This window comes from Mastigoproctus giganteus, chromosome 8 (assembly GCF_048544385.1).
Source record: "Mastigoproctus giganteus isolate SK-2022 chromosome 8, ASM4854438v1, whole genome shotgun sequence".
NCBI lineage: Eukaryota > Metazoa > Arthropoda > Arachnida > Uropygi > Thelyphonidae > Mastigoproctus > Mastigoproctus giganteus.
The window spans coordinates 32,564,678-32,582,063 of NC_143582.1; the positions used below are offsets into that span (position 1 = coordinate 32,564,678).

General features: G+C 37.2%; 2 protein-coding genes across 3 annotated transcripts in view; one reads left to right on the plus strand and one right to left on the minus strand.

The window, feature by feature from the left end:
* The window catches only part of LOC150081426 (mitogen-activated protein kinase kinase kinase 4-like), a 350,096-nt gene that overhangs the window by 137,663 nt on the left and 195,047 nt on the right, over positions 1-17,386 (minus strand). The gene's annotated exons all lie outside the window — the stretch shown is intronic.
* LOC150081427 (microfibril-associated glycoprotein 4-like) overlaps positions 1-17,386 on the plus strand; it is a 90,604-nt gene that overhangs the window by 41,956 nt on the left and 31,262 nt on the right. For both annotated transcript variants that reach the window (XM_090379288.1, XM_090379289.1), the window contains 2 exons: positions 2,788-2,915; positions 6,025-6,170. In XM_090379288.1, the coding sequence (XP_090235414.1) occupies positions 2,788-2,915; positions 6,025-6,170 (274 nt within the window). The remainder of the gene's footprint in view (positions 1-2,787; positions 2,916-6,024; positions 6,171-17,386) is intronic.

Genomic DNA, 17,386 nt, shown 5'->3' on the forward strand with positions numbered 1-17,386 from the left:
TACTATTAATGTTTCATTTCCAATAAAATTTGAATATAATATATGTATAATATAATTAATAATAGCATAATAATAATCACAAAGTTTTGAACTAATAGTTGAACATATTAGTTCAACTAATTTGTTGGGGTTTTACGTACAAAGTTGGGGTTTTGCGTGGGCCCTTCAGAAGTCGAGGCCCAGTGCGCCCGCCATTAAATCCGCCTCTGCCTGTCAGTTTGATAAACTTCTGGCTTCCACTTCCCTTGAGATATACTCATTTAGTTTGTCAGCAAGCCAAACAGGATCATCTAGAATTTACATAAGTAAAGTAGCCCTTGCTGTTTTTCTTTGCATCCTTTGCCAAAGATTTCTCGTAATCAGCGTTCACTTACCTAACCAGCTTTGTGAATTGATTAAAGGCTAGCTTATACCTACCACAGGCATCTGTATCGCCTGATAATTTATATGCATCCCATGCATTTTTCTTCTTTGCTACTAGTCTCATTAATTCAACTGACATCCATTTAGGTCTCAACCCGAACAGTATTTCTTAGTTGGTATGAGCCTCGTAGCATCCAAGATTAATTCCTTGAATGCTTCCAATTTAGAATTTGCTGTTGGTAACATCATCAGTTGGTCCCAACATTGTCAACTTTACAAAAGCCAAAACCCTTTCCTTTACCCGTGATGGTAGTTACATCTTCAAGTAAGTCACACATCAGTCCACTGTGATCACTGCCACCTAGTGGCAGTGATCAGAGTGTACTGATGTGGGATTTACTTTATCTGCAGATTCTTAATGCATGAATAATCACTGCTGATAATCAGATAAAGTGTATTACTACCTCTGGTTGACTCTTGAACATGCTGCGGTAGAAAACAGTATCAATAAATTCACAAAAGTGTTGCTAGTGGGCAAGTGACTAACCCACAAGTTCCAGTCAATATCCGGAAAGTTAAAATTTCCATTATAGGACAATGTTCACCGATGGAGAATAAAACCATTAATCTTCTAATGATTTTTTATTAATGATTAGAAGGAGGTGATGTTAAAATAAATGCCTTCTTATGTAACCATGTACTATACAGGGTGTCTCAAAAATATATTGGTACAAACGTTTAAGGGGGGTAGGTAACACCTAAAGGAATGTGAATCGCTAGGAACCCATAACCAAAAACATCACGGGAAAGTAGTAGCAGAGGCACAAGAAGCAGAAATGACACAAGACAGCAATTAGTGGCAAACATTTATTTGACATAATATTAACAATGAAGTATGAGATGGATGCATTTCATGATGTTACAACAGATGCTCTAAGGTTCCACCATGAGACACGATGCATGTGTAACACTGACACAGCATGGATTGGCGGACCTGTTGAAAACACCTGGAGTTTCTTTAATAGTAGTAGCAGCGCAGACGAGTCTCGCTACGAGATCCATTTCCCTCTCCACAGGCAATTCATACACGATAGATTTAAGGGCCCCCCCCCCACAGAAAGAAATCAAGGGTCGATAAATCAGATGAGCGTGGGGGCCAGGCAACGGGTCCACCACGGCCAATCCATCGATGCCCCAAAACACCTGTTCAAATGGTCATCAACACACCTTCCATAATGGGCAGGCGCCCCTTCATGTTGAAACCAAATCTTGCATCTCACATTTACTGGAACATCGTCAAATAACCCTGGTAGAACTTGTTCAAGAAAGGTCCGATATTTAGCGGAGTTCACGCGGAATGGTAACAGGTATGGACCGACTAAGCAATCACTGACCATACCTGCCAACACATTTATTGCGAAGCGATGTTGCCGCATGGGGGCACACACCGTGTGGGTTGTCGTGAGCCCACACATGAGCATTGTGCTGATTAAATAAGCCTTCCCGAGTGAAATAAGCCTCATCCGTGAACAAAACACAGGCTGGAAAATTCAAGTCTTGAACACTTTCTTGGAGAAACCACTGCGCAAAAGCCACACGTGTAGGATGATCTTGGGGGAGCAGTAACTGAACCCTTTGGAGATGAAAGGGGTGTAGGGAATTGTCATGCCAGACACGCTGTACACTGCAACGAGACACTCCTAAGTCGGAGTCGGGGTGCCGTTGCCTCCGACTTAGGAGTCGGGTGCCGTTGCCTCCGACTCCTAAGTCGGAGGCAACGGCACGTGTGCTGGTAGTAGGATTATTCTGGACGGCATTCAACACACTTTCTTCCATGGCAGGAGTTCGCGTCGAACATGGTCTGCCTGCACTACTCCTGTTACATCTAAATGAATCATAATCGCACAAATTTTGATACACACGCACAAACAAACGGTGGTTCGGTACATGTCTGTCTGGGAAGCGTTCTACATAAATTTGTTGAGCGGCTCGTCCATTGTCCTCTGCTAATCCATACACTAGGCGCATGTCGGCCAGCTCACAGTTCGTATATCGATGCAATGCATGCTCTTCGTGCGGCGACTACCGCGCCGTCTACTGACTTGCCGTTTTTCCGGTTATGGGTTCCTATGCAATTCACATTCCTTTAGATGTTACCTACCTCCCCTAAACGTTTGTACCAATATTTTTGAGACACCCTGTACATGCATGGTTGGAGTGTTAACGAGTCCACTGAAAGTATCACATGGATGGGAAAGTTATTTTAATGTGTGCTGGAATCCAAATGTTGATAACAGAATTTCAGCCTGTACTATTTTAGTCAGTATTTCTAAACACATTTTAATAGCATATTTAATAACTTCAGGATTTATAATTACCTGTATAGAAATATCCATCCAACACATTTATTACTTTTATTTATAGGATAATGTATCATCGCAGCGAAGAAACTGTAACCAAAGGATATTTGCTCTCTACCTTGCATAGCATAGAGGATGAAAAAGCAGATAATTCACAGTTTCTAACTTGTGCATCGAATCAGCAATACCAGGGTAAATAATGAATAATCATTAGCAGAAATTATTGTAAAAGCAGTATTGCAGTGATTTTTTCTGGCTCTACTATCTCAAGTTGTAACTAGAGGACAAAATTAACAACTCATAAAAAAAAAAAATCTTAATTCTATGTAAACTAATTCTCACTTTGAAACTTGCAGTTGTGTACCAGTAGTTTTAAATTCTTGAACTTTTGTTTATCATAAACTATTTTTAGAGGTGATCTATGACAAATGATCACTTTGGGGCTGGTTATCATTCTGGGGTAATGTACAAGGGAACTAGTACACATTGAGAAACTGAGTCCACATACTGCCACAAAAAACTATACTGGCTATCAAAACACAGCTATCAAAGCTATTAAGCTTCTTTGGGTAACTTGAAGCTGTATTAGAAAAAAAATAATTTTTTTTGCTTTGTAAAAATTCAGAGCTTCTAGTTTCAATTTTGTCCAAAATAGGTTCATGACAAGATTTGTGCCACCACAAGAAAAAAGGTGGCACAAGTAAATTCATAACTAAAATTAGAAATAAATATGCAACACTTTTTGCTTTTATAAGAGTCCATTTAAACAAATATAACTCTTGCTTTGCTTAAAAAAATCAAAACATTCTTGTTCTCATACTTAAAATTGAACCCACTTTTGAAAAAAATCCCAGAAAACAAAAGCATAAACATAAATACTTAAAACTCTAAAATAAAATTTAGGACTAAAGCCTAAAACCACAGAATTTAATAGATGTATAAATTAGTGCAATGCATCAGTACTGTATGTAGTAAATTATCAATGTCGGTGAGATGGCATTGTTTTCATTACATCTCATATTGCGAATATCTTCACAATGAGTTGCCTGTTATTGTACTACTTCGAAAAAGTAATGCTTCCTCATTAGAGAAGACAGTGGATACCACCACCCAGACTGCCATTTCAGGGTATATAAGTAAGGATGTAATGCTCTTTAACCTACAGACTCCTAAAAAGTTGGAGAAATGCTTAAGGGTTAGCAGGAAGAAGGAGACCAAATTTTACCATGAAAGAAAGGAAAAGGAGCCATTTTACTCAGACTCACTCATTTATACCTGGAATACATAACACTTCCCCAATAGAGAAGATTGTAGTTACCTATTCACAGTCTCAGTCAATACCACCAAAATGGCTGTTTTGGGACTATTTGGCTCCTCATCGGTGGATGGGTAGGTACCCAGTGAAATTTAGGGCTAAAGCCTCAAACCATGAAATTTACTAGATATTCAAGATAGTGCAATGCATCAGTTCTGTATGTAGTAAATCACTGAAGTTGGTGAGATGGCATCATTTTCATTACATCTGATATTGTGAATACCCTTACAATGATTGACTTATTCAATATGAAGGTATTCACTATATGAGATGTAATGAAAACAATGCCATTTCACTAACTTCAGTGATTTACTACATACAGAACTGATGCACTGCATTAAATTGTATGTCTACTAAATTCCATGGTTTGAAGTTTTAGCCCTAAATTTTATTGTAGTCTTTTAACCATTGTATACTATTTTGCATCTCTTATAGTGTGGAGTTAATTTCATTACTGGGTTGTCAGTTGCTATACTAATGGGTAACTACCCATCCACTGATGAAGGGCCAAGTAGCCCTGAAATGGCCATCTGGGTTGTGGAATCCACTGAGAATAAGTAACAAATAGGCTTCTCTAATGGGGAAGTGTTACTTATAAGAGATGTAATGAAAATGATTCCATTTCACCAACTTCAGTGATTTACTATGTAGAGAACTGATGCATTGCAATAACTTGTATGTATACTTAAAAATCTTTAAAAAAAAAATAAATATTTAATCGTGCCTTTAAAGGAACCACTTTCTTTGTAAGAGTTATCCATCTAGAAATTACACTTGTAAACTACTACCCCATAATCAGTAACAATTGTAAAATTATGCTGCATTTATTTTGCAGCATAATTTTACAAAGCCCTTCTTGGTGCATTGGTTATATGCAAACTAGACCAAGGACCACTTTTAAACAATTATATTTCTTCTGCTGTAAGGACATCATAATTCAACAGAAATCACCAACTCAGAGGATGCTGTCTTAAAGTCTTCAATACACAATTTAGTAATAAGATAATACTTGCATTTATTCAATTTCTATTTTCAAATAATCCATTCCAAAGGACTACTATGTCTCTACCGCTGTTTAGTTTTTCTTTTTTGAAATCTATTTCCACCCATTATTTTGAAACCGTTAGAAATTCTTCGGCATGCTCAGCTAATTGTGATATTTTTGTGTTGTCCTGCATTTACACATTCATTACACATGTATATTTCAATTTGCAATAATTTCTTCTATTTAAATTATCCTGCATTTACATATGTGTTTTTAAAATATAGACAGACTCATTGTGGTGTAAAAATGAAAACAGGGCTGCCTATCTCTTTTTGTTAAATAAGCAGTATGATGCTAGAGAGGAATGGCTTCTTTAACCCAGAAGGGATTATTGCCTCCTTTGGGAAGACTATAATTCCCTCTGGGTTAAAGTTAAATCTATTATTGTAAAGTAGGTTAACAGCTTCTGTATATATATATTTTTTCTCTTTTATCTTTTCAGAATCCCTTGCTACAGCAAATGAGATTTTCTAATTCCTTGGTAAATGCATAAATAGCATTCCACTTTGGGATCATTCTCTGTTATGATTACCCAGTTTTTCTTCAAACTTTGCCATTCGTCAGTATCACTGACACTAACACTCTGACTCTTCCTGTAAGAAATTTAAAAAGTTCAGATAATGTGTAATATGTTTTTTGTGGGAACAAAAATAGTGAATCAAAAACTGCACCATTCAGTACACAATATCAAAACAAACTGTTTGCTGTGATATTGTGTACCGAAGACCATACTGCATATGGGAGTGTAAATTCCATCTGTTGATTTTTTAACTCTTACCAAATCTCATTTATAGGTAAGTTTGTGTATATTGAAAACTAGTAAATTCACCTTCTTAAATGATTCAACTCACTGCCTGTTCATCATAAAGTTTTGTTTCAGTATATTTTCATAAGTAAATGTCATAATTACACAGTATTTTCTTAATATTCATACATCTCAGAATTTCAAGAGAAACTTCCAAGAGACTGCAAAGAAATTCAACTTCAAAACATAAATGAAACTGGAATCTACCGAATTCAACCAAGCTTTGCACAAAGACCTTTCTTTGTTTATTGTGATATGGAAAATGAGGGTGGAGGATGGACAGTAAGTATAATGTTCATACAAATTTTATAAAAGGTTGTATTTACAGCTGTTTAAGTATATTCTATATTCAATTCCACTTTACATGCCATAGCTGCTAATATTTGTCTTTTGAAAAACTGAAGATTGGGTAATTTTCAGTTTGAGGAAAAAAAAGAGTTCTTTGCAATACAGCCAAAGGGAAAACAGTTCTTTGCATAAAACCAGAGGAAGGAAGGCAGGAGATTTTTCAGAAAAAGCAAGCAGTTTTTTAAAGGGCACACTGCATTCAGAAATTAGACTTCACTGACAATATACATTTTATAGTAAAATAGAGCCATAGGATTTTTTTTACTAGACAAGTATGCATTCAAAGACTAGCTTATCTAGGATTTTTCAGTTTGTAGATTTCTGTTTGGATTGACTGTTAGACATCAAGTGATTATGATTCTTTACGGCTACAGCCGAAAACTTTGCTCTCTTCAGGAATGTAGAGTCAAATTTTGTTTTTTTTGTTTATAACAATGGCAGTGATGTTTAGGGCTTTGCTGTAAAGAGCATTTCCAAAGCCGCTTCATCAGAAAGAGATCCGAACTGAGTTTTTTTTTTTTTTTTTGCCTGGATATTCAGGCTGAATATTCTCTCCTTTCTTCTTTCATAATACTTGTAGCATCTGATACTGAAATTGAGAGAACTGATACTAAAAATATCAGTTTCTTTATCCTCAATGACATTGAGTAGTACTGGAAACTTTTTTTTTTTTTTTTTTTTTGTGAATGGTGTTAGAAAACTTGGTTAAATTCTTGTCAATGAATTCTGTTTGGAGCCAGCAACTTTTGGATGCTGTAAGGAAACAAGCCTTGGTCTTACGAATTTATGACGGAGAGTAAACTGGTTCCAAACTAAGTCCACAATTTATCAAATTTATTCATAAAGTTATACAGCTTATAGTAGTAGTAGTGGCATGTGATGCAAGAAAGCAAATGTATGAGCTTATGCAGCATCAGGCAAAAAAAAAAAAAAAAAAAAAAAATCACACCATTCCCTCCAAATGCCTGTCCAGTTCCTCCTTAAATTTATTCAACCTATCAACTTCCACAACGACAGATGGAAGTTTGTTCCAGCAATTAACCACCCGCTGGCTAAAGGCAAATTTCCACACATCTATTCTACATCTGTCCTTTCTTAATTTGAATTTATGCCCCCTTAGGTTCGTAATCTGAACAAGTGGAAGGATCCCATCAGAATTCAGCGTGCTGAACCCATTCAAGGCCTTATGTTACAAGTGTATTAAATATCTCAAGTTGTAGCATTTAAACTGGATCATATCAGCACAGGTAGAACAGCAATAATGCTTTTTTTTTTTTCTTTTTAACTATATGTATAAAACACAGTCAAGCTTATTGAAAATGTTGTGGCACACTACAGTTCATTACACATCAACATTTTGATGTCCATGGCATATTGCTCTGTGTTTATCTCACTGGTCTTTTTATAACTGTGATTGACACAGTTATTGAAATTGAAAAGAAGGGTTCCTTTATAATTTACTTACCAGAGAGGGTGGTGTTTTGGCTCATATTTCTAGAATCTATCAGTAATGTGAACTTAAGAGTTGTCATTATGTACATTCATTTTATTTTAAAATAAAATTTTCACGATATTAATTTTTTATAAATTTTTAATTTTTTTTATTAATCTTTATTGCTTCTAAATTGAGAGAGGATATCATCTCTGGGCCATACTGCAGGCCATATTCTCACGTATTTATTCTGGCTGTAATTGTAAAAAAAATTGGAAAAAATTTGTAGAATTTTTAAAAACCTGAGATTTTAATGTATTTTTACGAAAATAAAAAGATGGGAAAAAATTATTATTGTAAAACAACAAAGGAAAAACTATGTAATTAACCATAAGCACTTCCTAATTCTTTTCACAACTATACGTGGTCTCAATTCTAATCTCAACGATGTCCATTTCCACTTGCAGTCTGCCAAACCCCATGTACTTTTTCTGACAGAATCTCAGTTATTGGTTGATTCAACTACTGCTCATCTCAGATGCCCAAATTATTCACTGTATGATTCCTTTTGCCTCAAAGGTGGTACTTGTGCATATGTCCATTCTGATATTCCCTGTCAGTGACTTGGCAATTTGGAATCTCCTCTCTTTGATCTTCTCTGGCTTAAAATCTCTCTCTCATTGTGTCAAATTCATCTGTTGTCTCTACTGTTCTCCCAACTCCACTAATCACTTGAAGCTCTTTGACTTCCTCTCTTTGCAACTTGATTTTCTCCAGTCCAACTTTCCTAACAGTGAGGTAATTTTCCTTGGAGATTTTAATGTTTACAACTCCAGCTGGCTTCCATTTTCTAGTCACACTGACCCAGCAGGTCGAGATGCTGAGGCTTTTGCAATTACTAATGACCTAGCACAGATTGTTCATTTACCTACAAGAATACCGGACAATCCTAATCATACAGCCAATATTTTACGCTTGTTTTTTTTTTTTTCTCACAAACAACCCTTCTAAGTACACGGTCGAAGTGAGAGGCTCTTTAGGCACTTCAGATCACAACTTGGTGATTGTCTCTTCTCCAATGGAACCTTAATCTCATAGCTATTCCCAAGCTCATGTTGTTTGGCATTACAAGAATGCAGAATGGGATGACCTGTGAGACTTCTTTTCTTCTTTTCCTTGGTCGGATTACTGTTTAAAAAGTTCTGATGTCAACGTTTGCTCAGATCGTGTCAGTGAAATTATTCTTGCAGGAATGGAATCCTTTATCCCACACTCCACTTTAAAATCTCGTCCTTTATCTAAACCTTGGTTTTCCAATAAATGTGCTAAGGCTGTTCAAGAGAAGAATGTTGCATATCATAATTGGCTTGTTTCTAATTCTTCAGTTTCATTTTCTGCCTACACCAAAGCTCGCAACAATTATAAAGCAGTTATTAATCAGTCCAAACTAGAGTTTGAACAGGCTAAGAGTAGAAAACTTGCTTCTTGCCCTAATGGTAGCCGAGCATTCTGGTCTCTTGCCAAAGCAATTGGCCGCAACTTTTGCCCATCTCTGCTCAAACCAGATGGTTCTGTTGTCACTTCAGCCAAGGATAAAGCTGATCTGCTAGCATTCCATTTTTCTTCCAGCTCATGTATTAATGATCTTGGTAAAACACCTCCCACCATTCCCAACACCCTCCGTTCAATGCCTCCTGTGGTCTTCTGTCAAAAGGATATCAGAAGGATTTTGATGAATCTTGATGCTAAGAAAGCTCCGGGTCCTGATGGTATTTCTCCACTTGTTCTCAAAACGTGTGGCTCCTGAACTTACTCCTATTCTTTGCCGCCTTTTTTCACTTTCTTATTCCAAAGGTGTTTTTCCTTCTGCTTGGAAATTTGCTCATATCCAGCCAGTTCCTAAAAAGGGTGACAAATCCCTCCCATTAAATTATTGTCCCATTGCAATTACTTCTATTCTTTCTAAAGTAATGGAGAAATCAATTAATCGCCAACTCTTAAACTACCTGGAAACCTTCCGTCTAATCAACGATCGCCAGCATAGATTCCGTTAGTGTCGATCCACTGGTGATATTCTGGCTTATGTTACCCATTTATGGACTAATTCAATGGAAAGGTTTGGTGAAACACAAGTAGTTGCTCTTGACATCTCAAAGGCTTTTGTTCGTGTTTGGCATAAAGGTCTTCTAAACAAGCTTCCATCTTATGGTTTGCCAACTGTTTTTAGTAATTGGTTATCCAGTTTTCTCTCTGATCGCTCACTGAGGGTGATGGTAGATGGCTTTCTGTCTTCTAACTTCTCCACTAATGCTGGTGTCCCCCCAAGGTTCAGTTCTGTCCCCCACTGTTTTCCTCTTGTATATTAATGACCTTCTTCCATTGACTGGAAATCCTATTCATAGTTTTGCCGATGATGGCACATTGCATTCCACTTTCCAAGTTGAGAAACCTTGTCCTGCTCAATCAGCTTCAACTTCTTGAAAATCTGCTACCAATTCCTTAAATGCCGATCTTCAGGTAATTCTCCAGTGGGGCAAAGACAACTTAGTTGATTTCAACCCTTCTAAAACTCAGTCTTGTCTTATATCTCACAAAAAGGATTCTTCTACTCCTATGCTTATCTTTAGTGACACTGATTTCTAGGCAAAATGATATATCTCTTTTGAGGATTACCCTGACTTCTAATCTCTCTTGGCACAAGCACATTATAAATATTGCTTCCTCTGCATCTAAAAAACTTGGTTTTCTCTTTTGCTCTTGGCGTTATTTTCTTCCAAACAGCTGTTCATTCTGTATAAATGGCAAATCTGCCCTACTATGGACTATTGTTCCCACATCTGGGGTGGTGTGCCCAAAACCTCTCTCAGGCTTCTTGATTCCATTCAGAAGAGGGCAGTTAGGTTAATTAATGATTCATCTCTAACAGAGTCTCTCCACTCACTTTCTCATAGACGTACTGTTTCTGCTGCATGCCTCTTCTACAGATACTTCCATGGGCACTGTTCTTCTGAATTGGCTTCTATAATTCCCGCTCTCTTTCAAAACAGTCCGAACACATGCCGCCACCAGCCAACATCCATTTACTGTCCAACTTCAAACCCACAGAACCAACTTTTCATCTTCCTCATTTATTCATTCAACTGCCGTTTTCTGGAACAACCTTCACACGTATTTCCTGAAAATTACAATCTACAGAAGTTCAAGTCCAATGTCAACAAATATCTTCTTTCGTCTTCTCAACCTCCAACCCAAGCACGGTACTAAGTACTATAGGTTCTAATACCTCTCGTGTTTGGGGTTCACATAAAAAAAAAAAAAAAAAAAAAAAGATATTATCAAAAAAAGGGGCCAGCTTTAGCCAAACATTGGATTCTCCATCATAATACCAGAGAGTTGACAGCTATGTTAGGATATTCATTATAAAGAATTATCAGAGGCAAGAATTATCTTGGGTCTCCACAACTTGATAACTAAATTCTGCTTACCCATATAAATATTTTTTTTGGAAATGTACACTTTATGGTGTTGACACTAGGTGGTGCTGTGAGATAATGGCATCAGCTACCATTGTTTTTTCTTTACCTGCTAATCAAGATTACTGTTTATTCTCAGTTTCTTGGTTAGAAAACTACTGAGTAAAATAGGAAGTTACTATATTAACAATAAAGATAATAACTGTCAATTCTTTTTTAAATATTACATCGGGTAATATTCTTACCATACTTAAGAATCAATCAACAGAACCATGGAAAACTTTCTTGTACTTATCACACAACTGGTTACTCAGCCAACACAATCTATATCAAGTATTTAGTATCATTTGAATCTCTTCTAAATCAATATTTTAATAGTACTCTGAATAAATGTTAGCAATAAATCAATTTTAAATTAAAGTTACTTCAATTTCTGTTATATTACAAACAATATTTCACTTAAAGAAATCTTGTTTGAAAATTCCAAAAAACGAATTTAAGAATAAATTAGTAAAATCAAAGTAGAGGCAAATGGAGAATGCATTGGTAGCCTATCAGCTGCCTACGTTTTGCCCATTTCTCTACATACTATGATGTGTTTGCAAAGGAACTGGATGCAAAAAATTATTTTGATATTATATACAGTGTACTTGGATTTCAGGAAAGCTTTTGACACTGTTGCACAAGGAAGACTATTGTACAAATTGGAGCAGAATGGTATTAAGGGTAGGTTGCCACGATGGATAAAAGGGTGGTTGAGTGGGAGAAGACAGAGGGTGGTAATCAATGGGTGCTGCCCTTTGTAGACTAATGTTATTAGTGGAGTCCCACAGGGTTCAGCGTTGGGTCCACTGTTGTTTTGTATATTTATCAATGATATTGATGAAGGTATATCAGGCTTAATGTCGAAGTTTGCAGATGATACAAAGGTTGGCAGGGTTGTTAATGACAGTAATGGCAGTGTGCTACTGCAACAGGATCTAGAAAATTTGGGAAGAGGGGCAACTGAAGTTTAACATTGACAAATGCAAAGTACTGCATATGGGTAGAAGTAACCCCAGAGGAATGTACCAACTGTGTGGTACTACACTTAGGATGCTAGTAAATGAAAAAGACCTGGGAGTAATTGTGCAATTAGATATGATGTTTTCTGAGCAATGCAGACAGGCTGCCAGAGCAGGTCATAGGGCTTTGTCAATGATATACAGGAATTTTGCTAGCAGGAAAAAGGAGGTGATTATTCATTTGTATAGGACAATGGTCAGGCCTCGCCTTGAGTACAGCATACAGGTCTTTGGAGGCCTCATTTTAGGAAGGATGTACATTTGCTTGAGTGTGTACAGAGAAGGGCAACAAGACTGGTGAGGGGAAAGAAGGGGTTCTCTTACCAAGAAAGACTTAAGTTTTGCAAATTGCAGCAGCTGGAGACTAGGCACCTGCATGGTGTTCTGATTGAGGTGTATAAGGCCTTGAATGGGTTGAGCACACTGAATTCTGATGGGATTCTTCTGCTTGCTCAGATTATAAACCTGACAGAGCATAAATTCAAACTGAGGAAAGACAGTTGTAGAATAGACGTGCGGAAATTTTCCTTTAGTCAGCTGGCAGTTAATTGCTGGAATAAACTTCCATCTGTCATTGTGGAGTTTGATAGTTTAAATAAATTCAAGGAGGAACTGGAAAAACTTTTGAGGGAATGGATGTGTGAAATTGTTTTTTTTTTTTGGCTGATGCTACATAAGCTCATATGCTTGCTTTCTTGCATCACATGCCACTATTACTACTATGACTGACTTTTATTCTGATATTCAAGATATCCTGCTGGCCTGTTCAAAATTTGGAACAGTAGTGTCTTGTCCCAAAAGAGTTGTTTATTGATGAGCAAGTGAAAAGAAACATGATCAACATGAAAGGAATTAATTAAAAAAAACTATACAGGTTGCTTATAAATGGTATTTAGTACCATTTATAAGTGTGATCTTTGAATGATATGATAGTGATTAATAGTGGTCTTTGAATGATTTGAAATTTGTCATGATATTGACTGTTTGTCAGGATTAGTAAAAAAAGAACAAATGAGAGATATGCTTCACATAGATTATGTTGGCCATCACTTGAATTGTACCATAAATCTCCTGTCACTGATACATTTACTTAATTCTGGAGCTTTATTTATACTCTAAGACATTGGTTCAAAAATTATCGAGATCTCTGGACCCTTTTAAAAATAAAAAAAAAAAGTTTGTGGCCCCCCACATATATGTAGGGGGCCGCAAACGTTTCTCTGTGTGTATATATGTACGAACACTGGGTTTTCTGAAAAGAAAATTCAAAGTTTTATGTTTTAAACTCAACTTTATTCTTATTTTTACATAAATATATAATAATAACTATATTTATCATCAATCTGCTATACATAGAACGAATAATTTAAGCAGTTCCAGAGGGTCAGTTTCGCGGACCTCAGTTTGGGAAATGCTGCTCTAAGAGATCAGAACTGCAGGAGTGCAATTTCTGTCAAGTGTATTGTCATAAATTCACTAAGTCAGAGCAACAAAATTGAGGGCTACAAATGATCTTTTCAAGAAGCTATAATCGACATTACCAATGGAAGCTCATAGTATTTGATTTGCTAGGTTTTCTATAGTGATGAAGTAACATAGTGTCTGTTGAGTAATAATTGTTAAAGTAGCTTTAGCAAGATGCATTTAGGGCTAAGCCTCAAGCTGCCAGCAAATTTACACTATCTATACATTAAGTGCAATAGCATCATTAATACACAGCCATTTCTGAATAAACAGAATATTTATAAGGCAGCGTCATTTTAAGTTATATCTTTACTTATTCTCAGATAGGTACCACTACCCAGACGGCACCGTTTCAGGGCTATTTGGCCTGAAATGGTGCCATCTGGGTAGTGGTACCTATCTGAGAATAAGTAACATCAGTCTTCTCCTTAGGTGAAGTGTTACTTATTCGAAGTAGTGCAATATCATGGCAACTCGTGAAGGAATTCACAATATGAGATATAACTTAAAACGATGCCACCTTATAAGTATTCTGTTTATTCAGAAATGGCTGTCTATTTATGATGCTATTGCACTTAATATATAAATAGTAGCTTTAGAATTAAAGACAGAATTACAGTAAAGTTAACAATTAGGATTAAATTTTTGTTTATTTAGTCTGCCCATGTATTTACTTGTTGCACGATGACCCCCAGCACTCTTGAAATCCCAAGCAACTTGCTCTCTAGGCTCATTCCAATAGAAGCAGTGCAAGAATCATTTACATCTCAGCCTGGGGCTACTGTTAATTTATTAGTCTGTGAATCCCCCCCCCAAGCTAGCAGTTTTCCGCCGCACTTAACGTAGCCTCGATAGCATCAGTAAATATTCTTGCACCCCTTCTATTTAAGTGTATCCCATCCCTGTAGAAGCAATCTCTCCTGTTAACAAGCACAGACCACACTTTATTTAAATTACACTTGAGAAGTGGAAGAAGAACAACAACGGCAAAAGAAAGTGAAGGAAACTTCTAAGTCACAAAGATGGTTATACAAAGTAAGGCAGATTACGAGAAGTCTCGTGCAAAGAATGCAAAGGAAAGTAGCAAAGACTTCTTTGCTACTTACATTAACACTAGAAGGAAAAGGATGAATCATGTTGGTCTGCTATATATTAGCATTAGCATTAGTAGAGGCATTTGATGCAAGAAAGCAAGCTTATGCAGCATCAGCCAAAAAAAAAAAAATAAATAAATAAAATAAATAAATAAATAAAAAATAACCACTTCCACTTCACCCCTCTGTTCGTTCGAAATACCTGTCCAGCTGAGCCTTAAACTTATTTAGGCTATCAACTTCCACGACAAGGGATGGAAGTCTGTTCCACCAACCAACCACCCGCTGGCTAAAGGCAATCCTCACGTCTATCCTACATCTGTCTTTCCTCAATTTGAATCAATGCCCTCTCAGGTGATTATTCTGAGCAAGAAGAAGAATCCCATCAGCATTGAGCATGCTCAAACCATTCAAGGCTTTAAACACCTCTATCAGATCACCTCGCTGGTGCCTAGACTCCAGACACTGTAATTTGCAAAACTTAAGCCTTTCTTCGTAAGAGCACCCCTCTGTTCCATTCACCAATCTTGTTGCCCTTCTCTGTACTTGTTCCAGCATCTCTACATCCTTCTTGAAATGAGGCCTCCAGACCTGTATACAGTACTCTAGGTGTTGCCTGAACCATTGCCTTATACAAAGGGAATAATCACCTCCTTATCCCTGCTAGAAAAATTCCTATATATCATCGACAATACACCATGAGCTACTCTTGCAGCTTGTCTGCACTGCTCAGAAAACTTCATATCTGCCTGCACAACCACCCCCAGGTCCCTTTCATTCTCTACCACTGTCAGTGTAGTACCACAGAGTTGATACGTTGCTCTGCGGTTGCTGTTTCCCATATGTAGTACTTTACATTTACATTTGTCAATGTTAAACTTCATTTGCCACCTCTCAGCCCATCTGCTCAACCTTTCCAGATCCTGTTGCAGCAGCATAGTGTCAGTAGTGTCCTTGACAACCCTGCCAACCTTTGTATCGTCTGCAAACTTGGACATTAAGCTTGATATACTATCATCAATATCATTTATAAATACAAAAAACAATAATGGACCCAATACTGAACCCTGAGGGACTCCACTAATAATATTAGTTCACGATGAGCAGTGTCCATTGATTACCACTCTCTGTCTTCTCCCCTTCAACCACCCCTTTATCCATAGCAGCAATTTGCCTCCAATGCCACACTGCTCCAATTTGGACAGCAGTCTTCCATGTGCAACAGTATCAAAAGCCTTTCTAAGATCCAAGTATATAATATCAAAGTTATTCCCTGCATCCAGTTCTTTTGTGACTGCATCATATTATCCAATCAAATTGGTCAGGCAAGACCTCCCCTTAACAAAACCATGCTGTCTGAGCTATAACTGAAGTCTTGTCTAGATGATCCTGCAGTGCTTCTTTAACTAGTGCCTCCATTAATTTTCCGGGAACAGAAGTTAAACTAACAGGTCTATAATTACTTGTGTCGCCCTTTGATCCTCCTTTGTGAATTGGGGTCACATTTGCACATCTCCAGTCCATGGGTACTTCCCCTGAGTCCAAGGAAGCTCTCATAATTACGACTAAGGGTTTGCTTACTTCCTTTACTGCCTCCTTTAATATAACTGGATAGATCCCATCCACCCCAGGTGCCTTTCTTGTATTTATCTTCAACAATTTCTCCTCCACTTTACTCTCAGTTATTACGAGATTCTCTAGCTTACTGCCAGAGTTGAATACACCTCTGGCAATCCCTTCGCTGAATAACTCCTCATGTGTTAATGGCGATGCAAAATATTCATTTAGTTTGTTAGCTACCTGAGCAGGATCATCAACAGTTGACCCATCGATATCAAGTGGACTAATCTGATTCATCCCCTTCCTTCTAGAGTTTACATAAGTAAAGAACTCTTTGCTGTTTTTCTTTGCATCCCTTGCCAAAGATTTCTCGTAATCTGCCTTCGCCTGCCTAACCTCCTTCGTAACTTGGTTACAGATCAACTTGTATCTATCATAGGCTTCTGTGTCATGTGTTAATTTATATGTATCCCATGCATGTTTCTTCTCTGCCATATGCCTCATCAGTTCATCTGACATCCATTTAGGCCTAAACCTTGAACAATATTTCTTAGTTGGTATGTAATGCCTAGTAGCTTCCAAGATAAGTTCTTTGAATGCTTCCCATTTTGCATTTGCTGTTGGTAACATCATCAGTTGGTCCCACCGTATAGAATTTAAAAACTGTCTCAGTCCATCGTAGTCGCCTTTACGAAAGCAATAACCCTTCCCTTTACCCCTAATGGTAGTTACCTCTTTGAGTAAATCCCACTTCAGCACACTGTGATCACTGCCACCTAGTGGTTCATTTACCTGCAGATTCTTAATGCATGAAGAATCACCACTGATAATCAAATCAAGAGTATTACTCCCTCTAGTTGCCTCCCGAACATGCTGATGTAGAAAACAATCATCCAATAAATCCACAAAAGCCTTGCTAGTGTGTGAGTGACCAGCCCCCAAATTCCAGTCAATATCTGGGAAATTAAAATCTCCCATTAAAAGACTCTCTGATTTACTGGCCCACTCTATTTCCCTGTACAATTTCTTATTATACTCATCAGACTCATTAGGCCTACAGCAT